We start from the raw sequence: 17,525 nt of genomic DNA on the forward strand, positions 1-17,525 counted from the left end.
TCCTTATTTGTTTCATTTATATATGGATTTTTAGAGTGGCATTGATTGAAATTGGGAAAAGTATCTTCTGTACCAATATGATAACATTTGAAGTGGAACAGAGTTTGCAAAATGTGGGGAATTGCATTAAAACATTTCTCTGAATCTGGCAAGTGCTAATTGTAAATAGTTCTATAGAAAAATGTGTAGACCAAAGCATGAACAACCTACGGTAATTCCTTATACAGAAACAAAACCAAATGGGAAAAAATCTTTTAATATGTTATTAAAAGTAGTCCAGATGCCCCCAAAGAATGTTCAAGATTCTGATTTTTTTTTTTTTTGGATTTTTTTTTTTAATACAACAACCTGGGATGACCAAGAAAAATAAATAAGTTTAAGAATGTTAAGATTCTGCAGTCAACCATTTAGATGAAATGTGAAGATGAATATTACAGATTGAATGAATGAGTTATTGAAAGGTGTTGCAAGCATCGGATTATATTTAAACATGATGGGTGAAATTTATAAAAGCCAATACTCATTTTCTCCCATTTCTGTGAACATGAAGATGAAAATACCTAGATTTGTCTCTCGCCTTCGGCAAAGTTCATGTTCCTAGCTTAGCAGAAAGCTCATGTTAGCAACACCAGATTATGTGCATTTTTCTGCTTTCCTGGGTATGTAACTATTAGTGTGCTGATAGCTGATTATCAATGGCTGAAGATTGTCTTAGATGGAAGAGTGCAACAGGAAGAACAGAAAATAGAGAAGAGGATTGTGTTCTAGGTAAAATGTAGCTGTTTTTATATTTTGAACAAGTTTTTCCTTATTAAGGCTTGGTCATTTTCAAATGCAAGCATTTCAGTTGAGACTGTGAATGCTTTGTGTATAAGGAAAGACCTTGTGTTAAAAGAAGAAAAAAGACATGTCTATGATCAATTATGTATATTTCGCTTGTATCTTCAATAGGTCCATATTTACGTGGATGTTGTATTCAACCATATGCTCAACTCCGCAGCTGGGTCTGGCAACCGTGGAATCTGTAATAGCTATTTCAATGCAGAACGCCATGATTTTCCTTCTGTCCCATATTCGAGATTTGATTTTAACGATCCAATATGTAAAACGCCCAGTGGGGATATTGAAAACTACAGTGATCCTATTCAGGTAGACTTTCCCATTTTGATGTGTTCTGCGGTGGTATAAGTTTTATTATTACAAGTGGTGGTTTGCTATAGATAAATGCAGTTTTCCATTTTTGAAGCAAAACCTTAATTGCTCTTGAAGATGAAAATGCCAAACCAAGCACAGGTTTGTGAGTATTATTAGGTACACTCTTATTTTTATTTGCCGGAGGGGAGAAAGAGCACTCTTAAGGCAATTGTGCTTGTCGATGGCAAACACTTAGGTAAATCTGTTGGCTGCTTCATAGAATGCATAAAAGACAATTTTGTGATATGCAGCAGGGGACTTTGCAAAACTCCTGCATCTTTTTAGACATGAGAGATATCAATATGGGGCTGGATTTGTTAAAAAAAAAAAAATCAAAGGATGATTTTCAGTTGTCTGATATCATCTAATGTAACCAGTTTTGTGAATGTGTCTGAACTCCTTGTTGTGATCAGAGTGTGTGAATAAAAAGGTCTAGTGCATAGGTGTAAAACTCGCCGCGTCACATTGCTGTCATGCGACATATCACAATGTTTTTTTCACGGAGCTGGGGCGGGCGTGGCCTGTGTGTGACTCATCCAGCCCGCAGGCTGCCAGTGTGACACCCCTGGTCTAGTGGTTAAAGCATCAGGGTGGAAACCAGGAGAGTGTAAATTCAATCCCATCTTTTCCATGGATGACCTTGGGCAAGTCAGCCCAAACCACTTCACAAGGTTGCTGTTGTGGGAGAATAAGAGGAAGAAAGAATATTAGTTATGTTCACTGCCTTGAGTTATTTATAAAATAATAAAGGCAGGATGAAAATTAAACAAAACAAACAAAATTGTACTTTTAAAAAGGAGGAAAAGGAAGCCACTTTTATTCTAGTAGAGAGCTGTGTTGTAAATGGTTGAAAACAGTATGGACAAGTGCCATTGGACATTTTGAGATTCTCAGCTCTCATTTTGTGGTTTCTCAGAGCATGTTTGAAGGGGTTGAGGTTTGAGTCATATATCCAGTTAATGGAGAGTGGCTTAAGGGGTTTGGGGGGCTTTTCTTTTTTCTTTCACCCTTTCAACTTTTTCCCAAATCAGATTGATTTTTTTTTGTTTTGTTTTATTTTGCATGATTGCAGTAATCATTCTTCCCATATGTACAGGTCCGTTACTGTCGACTTTATGGACTTCTTGACCTTTCCCAGTGGAAAGACGATGTGCGTTCAAAAATAATAGACTTCTTGAACCACCTGATTGACCTTGGCGTTGCAGGGTTCCGAATTGATGCTGCTAAGCACATAAGGCCCGAGGACATAAATGTTATTTTAACCAAGCTAAATAACCTCAATGCCCGATGGTTCACCAAAGGTTCACGACCTTTCATCTATCAAGAGGTAAACAATAATAATAATAAAAGGACAATTCTCAGCATTTGTCCATTGTTCTAAAACGTTCATCTATTTCAAATGTGCTCTCTTGCTGCATCCTTACAATTTGTGGACTGGGGGTCTTAGGAAGAGTAATATGCCAAACGTCAACAAATCTGATCTATCTATCTATCTATCTATCTATCTATCTATCTATCTATCTATCTATCTATCTATCTATCCTGCCTCTCTCTTTTCTTTCTCCTCTATGTATCTATCTGTCATCTATCTATCTATCATCTATCTATCTAATCAATCTCTCTACTACCTATTTAATCTCTCTCTTCTCTCTCTCTCTCTCTCTCCCTCCCTTCCTCCCTCTCTCCCTACTCTGTCTGTCTATCCTCTCTCACTCTCTTATCTCTCTCCCTCTTGTCTCTTTCTTCTCTCGCTATCTCTACCTACCTACCTACCTAATCTCTCCCTCTACCTATCTAATCTCCCTCCTTCTCTCTCTCTCCCCCTCCTCTATTTATCGATCTATCTATCATCTATCAACAGTAGCTCACAAAATAAGGATCTACAATAATACAATATGTACCTGCTCAATATAAATTTCATATCAGTGATTTTAAGATCCAATAGACGTTCAGTCTGTTTCAGAAAAACAATTCTTTACAGATCAATTCTAAGGTGTTAACTTAAATGACTAGAAGATCTAATGTGCTTGTTGGTGTTTATGTAAAATCTAGGAACTAGATATACAAACCTTTAATTTTTTTAAAAAATGAATTGATTTGAGGAGAAACTTAGCTAAGACAATGGAAACTTGGAGGTTTGTTGAGTTAAACCTTGAGGTATTTACATTATTTACAAATAGATAGAATTTCAAAAGGGCAAGAACTAAAACATAGGAGAAAGCATTTTTGAATTTATAGCCCTTTTTTCTACTCTGTTTCCCCCAAAATAAGACATCCCCTGATAATAAGCCCAATCGGGCTTTTGAGCACATGGCAATAAGGCCAAGCGCTTATTTCAGGGTTCAAAAAAATATAAGACAGGGTCTTATTTTTGGGGAAACATGGTAATCATGATGGTGTAAGGTGAAATTAATAGAACAAGATGTGATTCAGTAAATATAACAAGATATATATGTGTGTTATTACAGAGTGCTGATTCTTCCTTTTAAAAATCTACTACTGATGGCTTTCAAACATCTTTCCTAAAAGTGCAGAGGTTAATCTAGTCTTGTTAGGAAAAGGTCTTCACATTCAAGATTATGCCCCAGAAACACTGTAATGCTCCCTATCCATATTCCTTGGTTAGTGGTGAGACATTTCAGAAGACCACCAAAGCATGACTGAAACTATGAAAAGTTTGTATGGGAAGAGGTATAATTGTAACTTGTACATTTGGTGCAAGATTGGCCTAAGATGATCCCCAAAGTATATGCCAAAAACTAATTCAGTGACTAAATGTTTGAAATGTCTAAATCACTTTTAAGAATGAGTCAGTACACAGTATAATAGGAAGTGATCACCTTGCCAGATATGCTATCTCTCAGAATCCGTTCTCTTATTCCTTCTATATCTTTTCTTGGCTTTTTCCAGGTAATTGATTTGGGCGGTGAAGCAGTCCAAAGCTCTGAATACTTCAGAAATGGCCGAGTGACTGAATTTAAATATGGCATGCAGTTGGGGACTGTCCTTCGCAAATGGAATGAACAAAAGATGGCAAATTTGAAGTAATTATTTTTTGACACTAACAAGGACCCAATCCAAATCCAGGTGTAAGAGGAGGGTACAGGTATCTTTGTGCCTCCATTTTTTTATTTTTATTTATTTTTATTTTTTTTGTGGTGGTGCAGTCAGTGTGGGCTTTTGATGGAAAGCTTGGCAACTGTTGCTTCTCAAATTGGAAGGGCTGGATCATATTCTCCTAAACAGGCCTACTTTGAAATGTCTTGTAAATACATTCTTATTTCTTCCTGATTTAGGAGCTGGGGAGAAAGCTGGCACATGATGCCATCTAATAAAGCCTTCGTCTTTGTTGATAATCACGACAACCAAAGGGGACATGGAAGTGGTGGGTCCTCCATTCTTACTTTTTGGAACCCTAGGTAACCCTGCTCCTATTTTTAGCATAGTTTATAAAAGCTGTTTTGTAGTTGCAAATTAAATTTCAAACCCAAATGGTGCATATCCCATCCCATCAGAAGTTTAAAAAGTCTTGTAAAAGTAATTTACAAATTAATACTATTTAGAGTTTCAGTTGCAGACATCTAGTTGTAGACATTTCTGCTCCAAAAGCTGACTTAAGTAATTCAGTGAAGAGGAGCTGGTGAAAAGGATGCTTTTTAGATCCCCGGGAAGCAGTTTAAGCAAAATTAGGATACTGTAGAGACCACACACACACAAAGGTTGAGGATGTATGTGGTGATTTTATTGTCTTACATAGTGACATTATATAGTTTGTTACTTTCAAGTTACAGTGTACTTGGCAGCATCTCATTGGCTACAGAATCTTCCAGGTAACTAGAGTCTTTGGTTAACCATTACTGCTTTGCTTAAGCACTTATAATGTTATCTAGGGTTAACACACATCCCACTTCCTTTCCTCCTGTACCTCTTGTTTATAGAGTTAGGGTCTTAATGCCATTTCCTGGCGCCTACATGTGAGTAACCTTCTTTATCTGAGGTTTGCCATCCAAGATAAGGAAACAGTCCTACACATAGCAGACTACAGGCTCCTACAGGATACAATGAGAAATATATGCAATTGTCTCATTATTTCTCAGAAGGGAAGACACATAGCTTAGAGAGGAGGTATTGCTCACATTCAACATACAGTTTTCTGTTAGAGGAGTAACCATACTTTATTTTCAGTAAATCTGAAAATTATTATTGCATATGTTTGCATGAAATGCTACAGTCAAGATTTTTTTAAAAAAAACTACATAGCTTCAGGAGCAGTATTTTGTGTCCTTTGATTTTGAAATTGATAGTTTTCTTACGTCCAAGTGAAATTTGTGCAGATTTCATTGTCAAATTGAAAACCGTCATTTAAGACTAGATATGAACGATTTTCTCCACATTGGCAGAGGCAAAACCTAAAATGTATAGTTTCCATAGCTGGATGGCTACTGAATTAGAGGCATTTGCTCTTTGAATTTTGATTCTGTGCTCCAGTTTATGGCCAAATTGTAACACATCCAATTTAATGACATTCAAAATTGTTAATGCATACTTTTACCTCATGTATTCTTTTGTATTAACAAGTTCAGGAATTCATTGATTTGCTGCTGCAGCCCTTAGCAGCTTAAAAACAAACATGGAATTATACCCTTTCCCCCATTTTCCTAAACATTTTTTTTTTTTAAATTTGATTTATATGCCGCCCTTCTCCGGAGACTCAGGGCGGCTTACAATGCGTTAAGCAATAGCCTTTTGTATATTTATACAAAGTCAGCTTATTGCCCCCACAAACTGGGTCCTCAATTTACCTACCTTAGAAAGGATGGAAGGCTGAATCAACCTTGAGCCTGGGGAGATTCGAACTAGCAGTAATTGCAGGCAGCTGAATGATAGTAACAGACTATTAGTCTGCGGCGCCACCAGGCTCTTGAAATTTATCTGAAAATAAATCACATTGTATTCAGTTGGGTGAAATCTCAGGAAATTATGGGCAGAATTTCATCCTTGATATAATATGCCACTGGAAAATCTTTGCAGTATGGACATGTTCCTGTTTTTTGAATGGAAAAGTGAGATGGTATTAAAGATGGTGGTGATAATAACCAAGTGTCATCTAAATCTTCTCCTCCTCATCTCCATAAATGGAAAGTTCTCATGCTACAAAAGAAAGCTTGGGCTTCCACCACCATTTTTACTGAAATACCTCTGGGATCTACATAAGCATTTTTAGAGAATACAAATAGTCTTTCATTTACGAATAATGTAATAATTAATAGTTTAATTTCAATAATTTAATTTAAATTTAGTTTAATTTAAATTTAAATTAATTTAGTAATTTAAATTTAATTTAGGAAATTTAATTTAACCATAATTGAGTCAGGAATTATGACTGTTAAGACATGTCAGCCATTAAGCGGGTCATTATATGCTGATTTGATTTTACAACATTTTTTTTTGAAGTGGTTGTTGAGCAAATGCAGTGGTTGTTCAGTGAATGTGACAATTCTTAAATGAACCCATTATTTGCAATGAGTATTTTTTGTAGGAAACTAGAAGTTAATGCTGGTTTCTGACAAAAAAATTTGCAGTCACGTGGCCATAAATGTGGGCCAGTTGCCATGGGCCTAAAATGCGATCATGTGACTGTGAGGGACGGGCTGTCCATTAGAATTTTGAACCCAGGTCATAAATATTGTGTTGAAGGCTTGTTGTAATTTTGTATAGTCACTATATGGCTGATCATTAAGTGCAGATCATCTGTAAACATCCTGTGCTATAGCAAGATGTTTTGTTTAAAAATGATCTCTCTTGCCCAGATAAAAATAAGCTATGATTGTTGGAAACATCAGGGAGGGAGATAATAGGGAGCAACGTTATCAATTTACTTTTTGGTAAACTGAGTGCTTACACCCATGATGGGAGCCATTTTGTGAGAGTGCCTTTCACCTGCTTTCAGTATTCCATTCAAACATGTTTCTATGTTGGTTCATTTCTGTGGCTGAAAACACATTTATACCAGAACTCTTATTTTATCTATGTAATAGACTTTATAAGATGGCAGTAGGGTTTATGCTTGCTCATCCCTATGGATTCACACGAATCATGTCGAGCTACTGGTGGCCTAAAGATATCCAGAACGGAACGGTAACTTTTTTTTGCTTCACAAAACAGTATTTAAAATGTGTCCCTTTTATTTCTAAGCTACTCTATTTTAAAAGATAGACCTATCACTTGAAAACAGATTGAAATTGTTGTTTTCCTGTCTACTAGTTTTAGTTTTATGGCAACATTTTAATCATTGTATTTTTATCCATTTATTTTGTTTGTATTCATCTTTAAACAGCTGGGAGGATGTTTTGAAGAGCAACTATTTAGATTTTAGCTTATACAAAATATGAATTGTATAATTTTGCTTTAAAAAATATTTGTACAGAAACATTCACATATGGTAGGGAGAATTAATTTTGCAAGTATTTTAGCTTAACTGACATTTGCAGTGTCAGCTTAGATTTTTTTTTTTTTTAAGTGTCACTGATTCTCAAATTCTTGCATAAATTATAATAAGAACCTTGTTGGCTTTCCAGAGTCTAGGACTGCTGCTCCTAGAAATGTTTAAAAGCCAGATATTATGAAAGAATGCAGATATTTATTTAGCACATTCATATCTTGCTTTTTATGGTTTAATAATGATATGCCGTTTTTTTAAAACAAGGACTTAAATGATTGGGTTGGACCACCGAGCAATAGTGATGGATCCATTAAACCTGTGACAATTTATGCAAATGAAACGTGTGGCAATGGCTGGATCTGTGAGCACCGTTGGGATGAAATTCGGTAAATAATTTCAATGCTACCTTGAAGAGCCTTCTTGAGAGTAAATTTGCTCTTCTGTATATCTAGGGTTCAAATAACCCATTTTTTTCCTAAGTACTGTAGATAGATTTTGATGCCTCTCCCTGCAAAATGCTGTACAGATGCTTTGAGTTATAATTCCCTTAATCTGTGGACTTCAGAGCAATAGAATTTGTTTCCAAAAGTTACTGTAAACAGCAAGAAAGATAGGCAAGATCAGTTGTCAGTGTAACAATGGTAAAACATATTTTAAGTCCACAACAGACATAATATTTGGAAGTAGCTCAGACAGATACCTCCTTAATTTACTGAATTATATGTTGCACCTTTTTTTTTTTTTTTACATAAACAGATTTATAAAATTAAGGTCAGCCCCATTAGGTAGTCCAGACTTGGAAATCAACTCCACATGAAAGCAAAAATTACTTTCATTAAGATTGGCTATAATTTCAGAATCTTGCAAACCCAATAGTGCTGTAATTCTTCCTCCTCCTTATATTTCATTGAATTAGGAAGGTGTCAGTCTGAGCTTAATACTATCTATCTGTTTGTGAATTTAAAATATTTTTACTCCTGGCTGCCTTGGCAACTGATCTTGTATATGTCTATCAAGATAACCGTCTGGTACTTTCTACAGTTACCAGATTGCGTAAAGGTGCATACAATCCTTACCCTGATCCATTTTTCCCCCATTTCAGGAACATGGTGATATTCCGAAATGTTGTCTATGGGGAGCCAATTACAAACTGGTGGGACAACAATAACAATCAGGTAGCATTTGGACGTGCTGGCAAAGGATTTGTTGTGTTTAATAATGATGACAGGTATGCTTATTTAAGAATTAAAAGGGACTTGGATTTCTATGCAGTGTAAATGTAGTAGGTCAAAATCATTTGGGTTGCATCATTGGATCAAAGCTAACTAATTGTTCAGTAGTTCCAGTCTGCTGCTTTCTACTATATGATTGGTCATATTGAAAAGGAGTTGAATGTCTGTCAAAACACTGGATGTCACCAGCAGTCATACTTACCATCTATCCACAGCACTGGGTTTTCTTTTTTAAAAATAAATAAATAAACTTTATTAACAAATAAATAACACATACAAAACATATAGCACGACAAAAAAGAAAAACATTATACAATAAAACAATTTATATATTCAATCATTTGAAGTGTCTGTTTCGTAGTGATGTATCCAATTACACAATTATACATATTTATTTATTTATTTATTTATTTATTTATTTATTTATTTATTTATTTATTTATTATATTTCTATACCGCCTTTCTCCCGTAGGACTCAAGGCGGTGTACAGTCAAGAAAAATATAGATACACAAACATCATAAAATTGCTATTATAACATAGTTTGGCCCAATTAAATAGAACCTAAAATTAGATAACATTTTAAAAACATTCACATAGATCTTAACTCACTGATTCATTTTTACTTCTTTACCCTCTCCTCTCTTCTACTCTCTAAGACTACTTTTAGTTCTGTATATTACCTACATTTTCTAAGTTTCTCTCAAAATGTTTTGCCATACTTAAGGGGGTGGTACACCGCTATACTTTTATTCTATCTGATTTCTAACTGTCTTTCTTCCGTAGCGACCCTATGCCAATGGTACCACTTATTCCAAACTTTATAGAATTCGGTGTCTTCTTTTTCCTTTAGTTCTTTTGTCAACCTATCCATTTCAGCGTATTGTGTTATCTTATCTATTATATCTTCTTCTGATGGGGTTTTTTCCGATTTCCAGTAGCTGGCATATATTATCCTTGCCGCTGTTAGGATATGCATTAACAAATATTTTATTTCTTTTGGGTAAGATTTTGTAAAAATTCCTAATAGGAAAGTTTTGGGTTTCTTATCTATTTGTACTTTAGTAATTTGTTCTAGCCATTTCTTAATAGTGGACCAGAATTTCTTTGCTGCTGGGCAAGTCCACCATAGGTGGTAGAAAGTGCCTTGTGGGTTCTTACATTTCCAACATGCCGAACTATTTTTTGGGTTTATTTTAGCCAACCTTGTTGGTGACATATGCCACCTATAAAACATCTTTAGCTGGTTTTCCTTGTAAGCCACCGCCAGAGTTGTTTTCATATTCATTTGCCAGAATTCTTCCCATTTGTCCAGTTCTATTGAGTATTTGAAATTCTGCATCCATTTAATCATTGTATGTTTAACTATTTCCTCCTCCATCATATACCTTAACAGAAGTTTATAAATTTTGCTGATTAGTTTCTCTCCAGAGTCTAATATAATGGTATCTATTTCCTGTTTCTCTTTACTTATTTGATATTCTTTTGTATATTCCTTGTGTTTCGATTGTATCTGTGAGAAGGTCCACCAATCAATTTCCTTATTTAATTCTGCTTCCAATTGTTGTTTGGATTTTAACTTTCCTTGGTGATCGATTAATTCTTTATATCTTATTATATTTTTGAATTCTGATAGATTTGGGTGTTTTAATGCTTCTGTGGGTGAAAGCCATAACGGAATTTTTGTATATTGTTGTTTTTTAGTTTTTAGCCAAATTTGTAATAAAGCCTGTCTAAGTGTATGCCTTTTAAAATAGGCGTGGGACTTATATTTTTCAACCCATAAAAAGGAATGCCAGCCCGCTTGCAGATCGTGACCTTCAATGGATAGTATTCTATTATTACTCAATTCCATCCATTCTTTAACCCATATTAGGCCTGCAGCTTGGTGGTAAAGTTCTACAGCACTGGGTTTTCTGATAACCCTTCTTTTGAGATTTTATAGTGGTGTCATTAGGCAGATGCTTTCTAGCTTTTCAGCATACCATGCTAGGTTTTTAACGAAGCTTCTGTGGCCCTCCAATCATTGTATAGCAAGCAGATAAGAGTAGAATTCATTTGTTGGAACAATTTGGGTGATTATATAATATGGGTTATTCTTGAGGGTCAGATATCAATGCAAACTTTGTTGCTGTTATTGAGATGCCGTTACAGTTTGTGACAATAAATCATCATTTTAGAGATAGACAGTCTGGTCTGCTCCAGAATATCTTCCAGCCTAGCAAGTGGGAGAAGGGAATTTGTGTTTGTCCACAACTTGTGTAACTACTACTGTTGGGTAGAGTTTCATTGGGATGATTTGATCAGAAGATTATTTGAGTCAATTATCCCACCAAAGAAGAATTGTAAAAGAGATACCCTACTTTACTTATCAGGCAGGAGCAACCAGACAGTTTTTGGTCCCTTTGCTGATATTCTACATGTACAGAAACCACTTTACTCCAAGTGTTAGATTTAATTGACATTTCACACCAAAGTGGAGGCATATTTCATTGCCTGCAATATTTGAAACAAAAGTTCAAATTGGAATATGCCCATTTCTCTTACCACTGTCCTGCCTGGCTATAGTTGCTTGGAATAGTAGTTTGGCTATACAATACTATGGATTTAATTCCAAAAAAAGAGCTTCATTGTGTGAACATAGCACCTGTCTTAGTACTTTTTAAAGCAGCTGTGACTTTTCTGGGGATCACAGAGTATCTTACATGTGCTGTTTGCAGGCCATGTTGATTCTAGCAAGCTAAGTTCTCACATGTACTTTCATCTAAATATATTGACGAAAGTAGATGAAATAGAGAAAAAGTAGTACATGTGTAGACCCCATATGTCAGACCACATAAATAAGATAAAATTTGGGAAATACTTAGAGGTAAATAAAGGTAATTTGGGATTTTGTTTATTTACTTAGTGTATGGCAAGTAATTTGGACCTGTGCTTGTTATGGATGTGATTGAATCTGAGGCTATCATCATATTCAAAAGCCATATAAAATTGAAAGTAAAGAAGCCCTTTTATTTATTTTGTCTGATAAATGAGGTGCATCCCTACCTCATATAGGAGAAAGGCCTGTCTTTGGAGATGTAGGCATAGGTAGCTTCAATTATTGTAATGGAAATTTTTGATGAAAATGGTATGGAAGACAGTCCAAGAAATTCTGCTGGCCCAGAAATTGGCAGTACTGTCGAGCGAACATTGTTTGTGTTGGAACAGCTTCATGAATGGCTGGTTGCCTTCTAAGGTCATTACAACATATGCTCATTTAGAAAACATAAATGATTTGTACCTGGGTTACTAACAGACTTTCAGAATCCATCAGTATAGTAATTTTATGAAAGGCTGTAATTGTAATAATAAAAAACAAATGTAAACCTAAACAAAGATAGAAGAACAGAAAGAAAAATAGATGGCGGAGAAGAGAAAAAGGAAAGAAAAAGAATGAAAAATAATAAAGAAAAATAAATCTATAAGTGATTTCTAAACTTCCTATCTATACCTATCAATTTTGGTAACTTGTCAACTCCTCTTAAAATACTCTCTTCTTCTCACATCCCATCTTTTTATCTATAAATGAATCCATAAAGCATAATCATTTCACTCCCGGTGTCGGTGAAAAGTTCATTCAGGTTAACAGAAATGATAACAAATCTTTATGACTCTTGATCAAATAAATTTAATTTTTATATTCTTTCCTTTTATTCTTTCCTTTCCTCTTAATCTTTACTCCATTTAAATATTTATTTATTTTATTTTATTTATTTTATTTTATCGAGTACATATTAGATAATATATATAAGTATAAGCATGAATTGAATACATAAAATGAGTACAATTAAAGAGAACATAATGTTCCCTTTAATAATAATGTTGTAGAACTTGATTTTTTTTTTCATTCTTTGTCCCTTCTCATGAGATTGTTCACAACTTTAACAAACCTCTTTTGTAAGTCCAATATAGGAAAATTATCCAGGTCATTCTCTTAGTTTATCGTTTGTATATCTCTTATAATTATTAAAACAAACGTGGTTTCTTTGATATGTCCAATATAATATCTTTTTTCCATATCTTTCTGTACATTCAAATGTAGCCTGTCATTTGTAAATCCACTTCCAACTCAGTCTTGATCTTGGCAGGTAAAACATGTTCCTCTTCTATAGCGTCTTTTAGACACAGTCTTATCAATACACTTATAGACACACAGAGGTAGACATTAATATTAACTTGAGAGTTCATTTTCCAAAAATATCCTTTAATACAGCAGCTCCCAACCTTTTGGGCACCAGGACTGGTTCTGAGGAAAGAGATTTTTCCACAGACCGGAGGAGGCATCGTTTCACACGCTGCCTGCATCCTGTGGATGGGGCTTTGCTTGTTTCCATGACCCGGTTTCTGGCATGCCATGGCCCAGTGCTGGTCCATGGATGGGGGGGTTGGGGACCCCTGCTTTAATATGTCCAATGTTAGAATATTTTGCTCCATTCTGTAATTGTAAATCATATTTAAATGTTCTTTAATTGTAATATTTAGTTCTCTCAGGTGTCAAATTTTTTAAATATTATCTTAACATGCTTTTTAAAAAAATAAAAAAAATTTCCAATTAATAAACAATTATTTATTTATTTTATTTATTGGTTCAATTTATATGCCGCCCTTCTCCGGAGACTCAGGGCGGCTTACAATGCATTAAGCAATAAGCCTTCATACTTTTGTATATACCTGCTTAGTAGGGCTTTCACACACACACACACACCGCCAAGTGGTGTTCTTTTTTATACAAAGTCAGCTTATTGCCTCCACAATCTGGGTCCTCATTTTACCTACCTCAGAAGGATGGAAGGCTGAGTCAACCTTGAATTAATTTATAATTAATTCTAAAATATTATTTTAAATTTAACTGGATCCTTAGTCCATTTGCAACTTCCTAAAACCAAGGTTTCAATCACCTTTTTGCTGTTTATTTCAATATTAATTTAAACAAAAACTCACCAGGGCTGCCAAATTTGTTGTTCCAAAGGTTTCTAGTAGCTGAAAAGCAGCTAGCTAACAATTTCTAAAAGTGATTAGAAGAAGAAGTATGCAAACTTAGTGTCCTTTCAAAGGTGTACCAAGCAGAGTTTGAGCAAGATGAATATTCTCTTGTCTCTCAGAACTCTAAACCCTCAGGAAGCAACATCTTCCAGTGTCCTTGTGAGGGGCAGCTGTATGGAGTACATCTGGATGATCTCAAATAATCTCATTGTCCAGAGAGGTTTGAAGAGCTGGTCTAGTTGCCAGCTTTTCATTCCTTACCAAAGTTTTCAATCTGAAATTTCTTCCTCCAGAAGTCAGTTACTGACAGATTTTTATATTTGTGTATCCATCTTAAAAGGAATGTATACTTGTTGCTAATTTTGCCATGGATTGATGTGAGTGGTTAATTCTGCTTTTTAACTTTTCTCTAAGTTATGAAACCACATAGTCACTGAAGGTGAAAAAATCCCCCTTCCCTATTAACAATTTGGGAATAAGCTGAAAACATTCTTATTTATTCAGGCTGCTTAATGTTTTAGTATTTTAATGTTTTATATTTCTTGATTTAATGTGTTACCATTTTATTATACATTTTATGAGACATAGCAATGGGTGGCATATCATTTTCTGAATATAAATAAAAGAATAAAATTATATTTTATTGTACAGGAACTTATTGGTAATCCTTCCAACTGGACTTCCTGCTGGGGTTTCTTGTGATGTCATTTCAGGACGAAAGGAAGGCAAGACTTGTACAGGAATTCAAATCCATGTTGCTGCTAATGGCATGGCACGTTTTCAGATTAATTACCAAGCAAAGCATCCCTTCATTGCAATTCATGTTGAAGCCAGACTGTAATATATACTGATAAACAGTTCTCCTATTTGATTGGTTTCTATTCTCTGTGTATTATAAAGCTGATTATTTATTACTTGTATAGGCTGATTCTATCATAACTCATGATGTTATACAGTGTAAGACAATTTACAGCAATGCAATTCAAAACAATACCAAAAACAAGTGGAATAAAATAATATAAACTTTTAACAGACCAGTTATCCTGCAAGGAATCCATTTCCATCTGTTTCTAATCGAAGACTTGGGAGAAGAGCCTTGCTTTTAAGGATTGTTTAAATATAGTCAATGAAATCCATGTAAATATTTGGGGGAGAGTATAATTTCAAAGAGCAATAGAAATAGCACTTAAATTTATATACAGCTTCACAGAGCTTTACAGCCCTCTCTAAGCAGTTTTTACGGAGGCAACATATTGCCCCCAACAATCCGGGTCCTTATTTTACTGACCTTGGAAGGATGTAAGGCTGAGTCAACCTTGAGCCGGTGAGATTCGAATTGCCAAATAAGCAATGCAACAGAGAAGATTTGCTTCCTGAGTCTTACCAGGTGACATTTCCTGATTGTATGGGATAGATTAAAACGATAGAAGATAGATGGCCTCTCAAACAATTAGGCCCTATGTCATGAAGTGTTTTATAAATGATAATATCTTGCAATGCAGTCTGAAGCTAACTAGTAGCTAGTGCAGTTTACAAAACAGATTCGTTCCGTGGACAGATTGTGGCATGCCCATAGCCATCTGTACCATTGTATACTGGACCAGCTGCAGTTTCAGACCTGGTCTTCAAAGATGGCCATATGTAGAGTATATTGCAGTAGTCCAAGTGCAAGGCAAGCAAAGCCAGAGTGATTGTCCTCCCAGTCTAAGTATGGCCACAATTGGCCGCTAGATGAATTATGCAAGAAAGAAAACCCTCAAAATGTGTGCCAATGTAAAGGGAGAAATAAAAGATTTGGAGTAAAAACTGCTGCATTTCCAGTTCTAGGTAGTCCAAATATCCCAGGGCATTAGTCTTGATGAAATTGAGATTGTTCCTCCCCCTGCAGACCCACACAACCTTCAGTCACCGAGATAAGATCTTGATAGCATCACTTGTTCAGCCTATGGTTGAGATTTATCACTGAGTATCAATGTACTGATGATACCTGACTCCAAACTAATGGATGATCTCATCCAGTATCTCATATACTGGTAGATACTAAAGGGAGGAGCAAGAGCATAAGGCCCGGAAGCACCCCACGTATCAGGGGTCTCTGGCTTGATTTCTCCCCCCTGCCAATACTGATTAGACAAAAGAAAGGAGAACAACAACACCAGATTTCCCATGCCTAATCCCTCTTGGTTCAGAAGGATATGTTCTATAGTACTGATACTTGCTGAAAGATTGAGGAAAAGTAGGATACTTGCAATAGCCCACCCTGGCTGCCTCACATATTATCTGCAAGCACAATTCACATGCTGTGAAACCTGTCTGGAAGTTTATTCAAAAATAAATGCGATTTATAGCACAATCCTCTTGTTAATATTGTTAAATAAACGTTGAATGCCTTGTCCATACCGAGATACCATGCAGAGTCATTCCAACATTGGACCTCAACTCTTGCTAGCTGGGTGTTCTTGGAAAACCCATAAAACAAGATATGAACATGGTTACTCCGTTCGTCTCCCAACAAGCAATTTTTAGGAGAATAGCTAAACAGGGTGCTCATATTTTACCTCTTGTAACTTACAACCTTTGGACTTTAAAATGGACTTGATTGATATTTGTGGAAATTATTTTGAAGCTTTGGAGGACTGATGGAAAAACTTTAATCTCCTGATAAGAATTTTTGTCACTCCAGGGCATTAAAGCTGCTTCTGCTAATCAGTGGGTATCAATGGAAAAAGGATCAAAACAGAAAAATGATTATCTCTTATCAGCTCCTGATAGGAAATAATAGCTCCCCTCCCCACTTTTTTCTAGATAATAGTGTTTCTTGCCCAAACCAAGTTTTGCATCACAAATTCAAGGAAATAATTTTAAAACATGAAATACAAATCCCTGATCTCACTTTGGCTGCTGGACTGGTGACAGATAGGCAAGAGGAAAAACTAAAGCAAAGCAAAACTCATCTCTGCCACTTCACTATATAGTTACAGCACTTCATGCAGAATTTCCCCAGTGCAGAATAAATCTGGTCTACGGAACTCAAAAGACTCAAAATTCAAGAGAGGTGTTGAGGTGAAGACAAACGTATCAACTCCCTACCTTTGTGTAGAGGACAGCTGCTTCAGCCCATAGGTTTTAATGCCATAGAAAAGTAGCAAGACTTTATGTCTTACTATATTCTGTGTTTATTATTAGGGTAAGAGGAGAATTATGTGAGTTTATATTGGTTAAGACGGCATTTCTTGGTCTAGGTTGTTATGTACTTTTTGCCATTTCATCTCAAGCAGGCAAATATATTGGTTTGTTCCCCTGGCTTAATGCTAGGCTAAATTATGTATCATTTCCTGCTATTTAGGAGACTCTAAGTGTTATAAAAAACAGATTACTGGAGCCTGGAGGCCTCTGTTTTTTTATTTGTTTGTTTGTTTGTTTTGACTTGTAGATGTCCTTGAAGCAGATAGTACATTATCTAATATATTTAGCAGAAGACATGGATGTGATTAATTCATCTGAATCTTATCTTGGTTTATGCATTCAAAGTTTTCCCCAGGGAATTTAGTTCTTTATCTTCACCTGTTTCTCTTGTTTAAACCATCAAGTGGTATGACCTTTGATTAAAGGAACTTTGCTAAATGTAGTCAG

General features: G+C 35.4%; 1 protein-coding gene across 14 annotated transcripts in view; it reads left to right on the top strand.

Moving 5' to 3' along the window:
• Window positions 1-17,518, top strand: part of LOC117677277 (pancreatic alpha-amylase-like) — a 35,153-nt gene extending 17,635 nt beyond the window's left edge. For 11 of the 14 annotated variants that reach the window (XM_087889996.1, XM_087890004.1, XM_087889998.1 and 8 more), the window contains 9 exons: window positions 952-1,149; window positions 2,291-2,521; window positions 4,105-4,238; window positions 4,491-4,613; window positions 7,233-7,332; window positions 7,901-8,022; window positions 8,739-8,864; window positions 14,544-14,664; window positions 17,326-17,518. In XM_087889996.1, the coding sequence (XP_087746122.1) occupies window positions 952-1,149; window positions 2,291-2,521; window positions 4,105-4,238; window positions 4,491-4,613; window positions 7,233-7,332; window positions 7,901-8,022; window positions 8,739-8,864; window positions 14,544-14,664; window positions 17,326-17,442 (1,272 nt within the window). In that variant the 3' untranslated portion in view covers window positions 17,443-17,518. Of the gene's footprint in view, window positions 1-951; window positions 1,150-2,290; window positions 2,522-4,104; window positions 4,239-4,490; window positions 4,614-7,232; window positions 7,333-7,900; window positions 8,023-8,738; window positions 8,865-14,543; window positions 14,762-17,325 lie in introns of those variants that run through there. The other 3 variants (XM_087890001.1, XM_087890000.1, XM_087890002.1) reach the window with 1 other exon arrangement.
• The last annotated feature ends 7 nt before the right edge of the window (window positions 17,519-17,525 follow it).

The sequence above is a fragment of the Pantherophis guttatus genome, chromosome 3, assembly GCF_059756535.1.
Source record: "Pantherophis guttatus breed Tessera chromosome 3, ASM5975653v1, whole genome shotgun sequence".
Lineage (NCBI taxonomy): Eukaryota > Metazoa > Chordata > Lepidosauria > Squamata > Colubridae > Pantherophis > Pantherophis guttatus.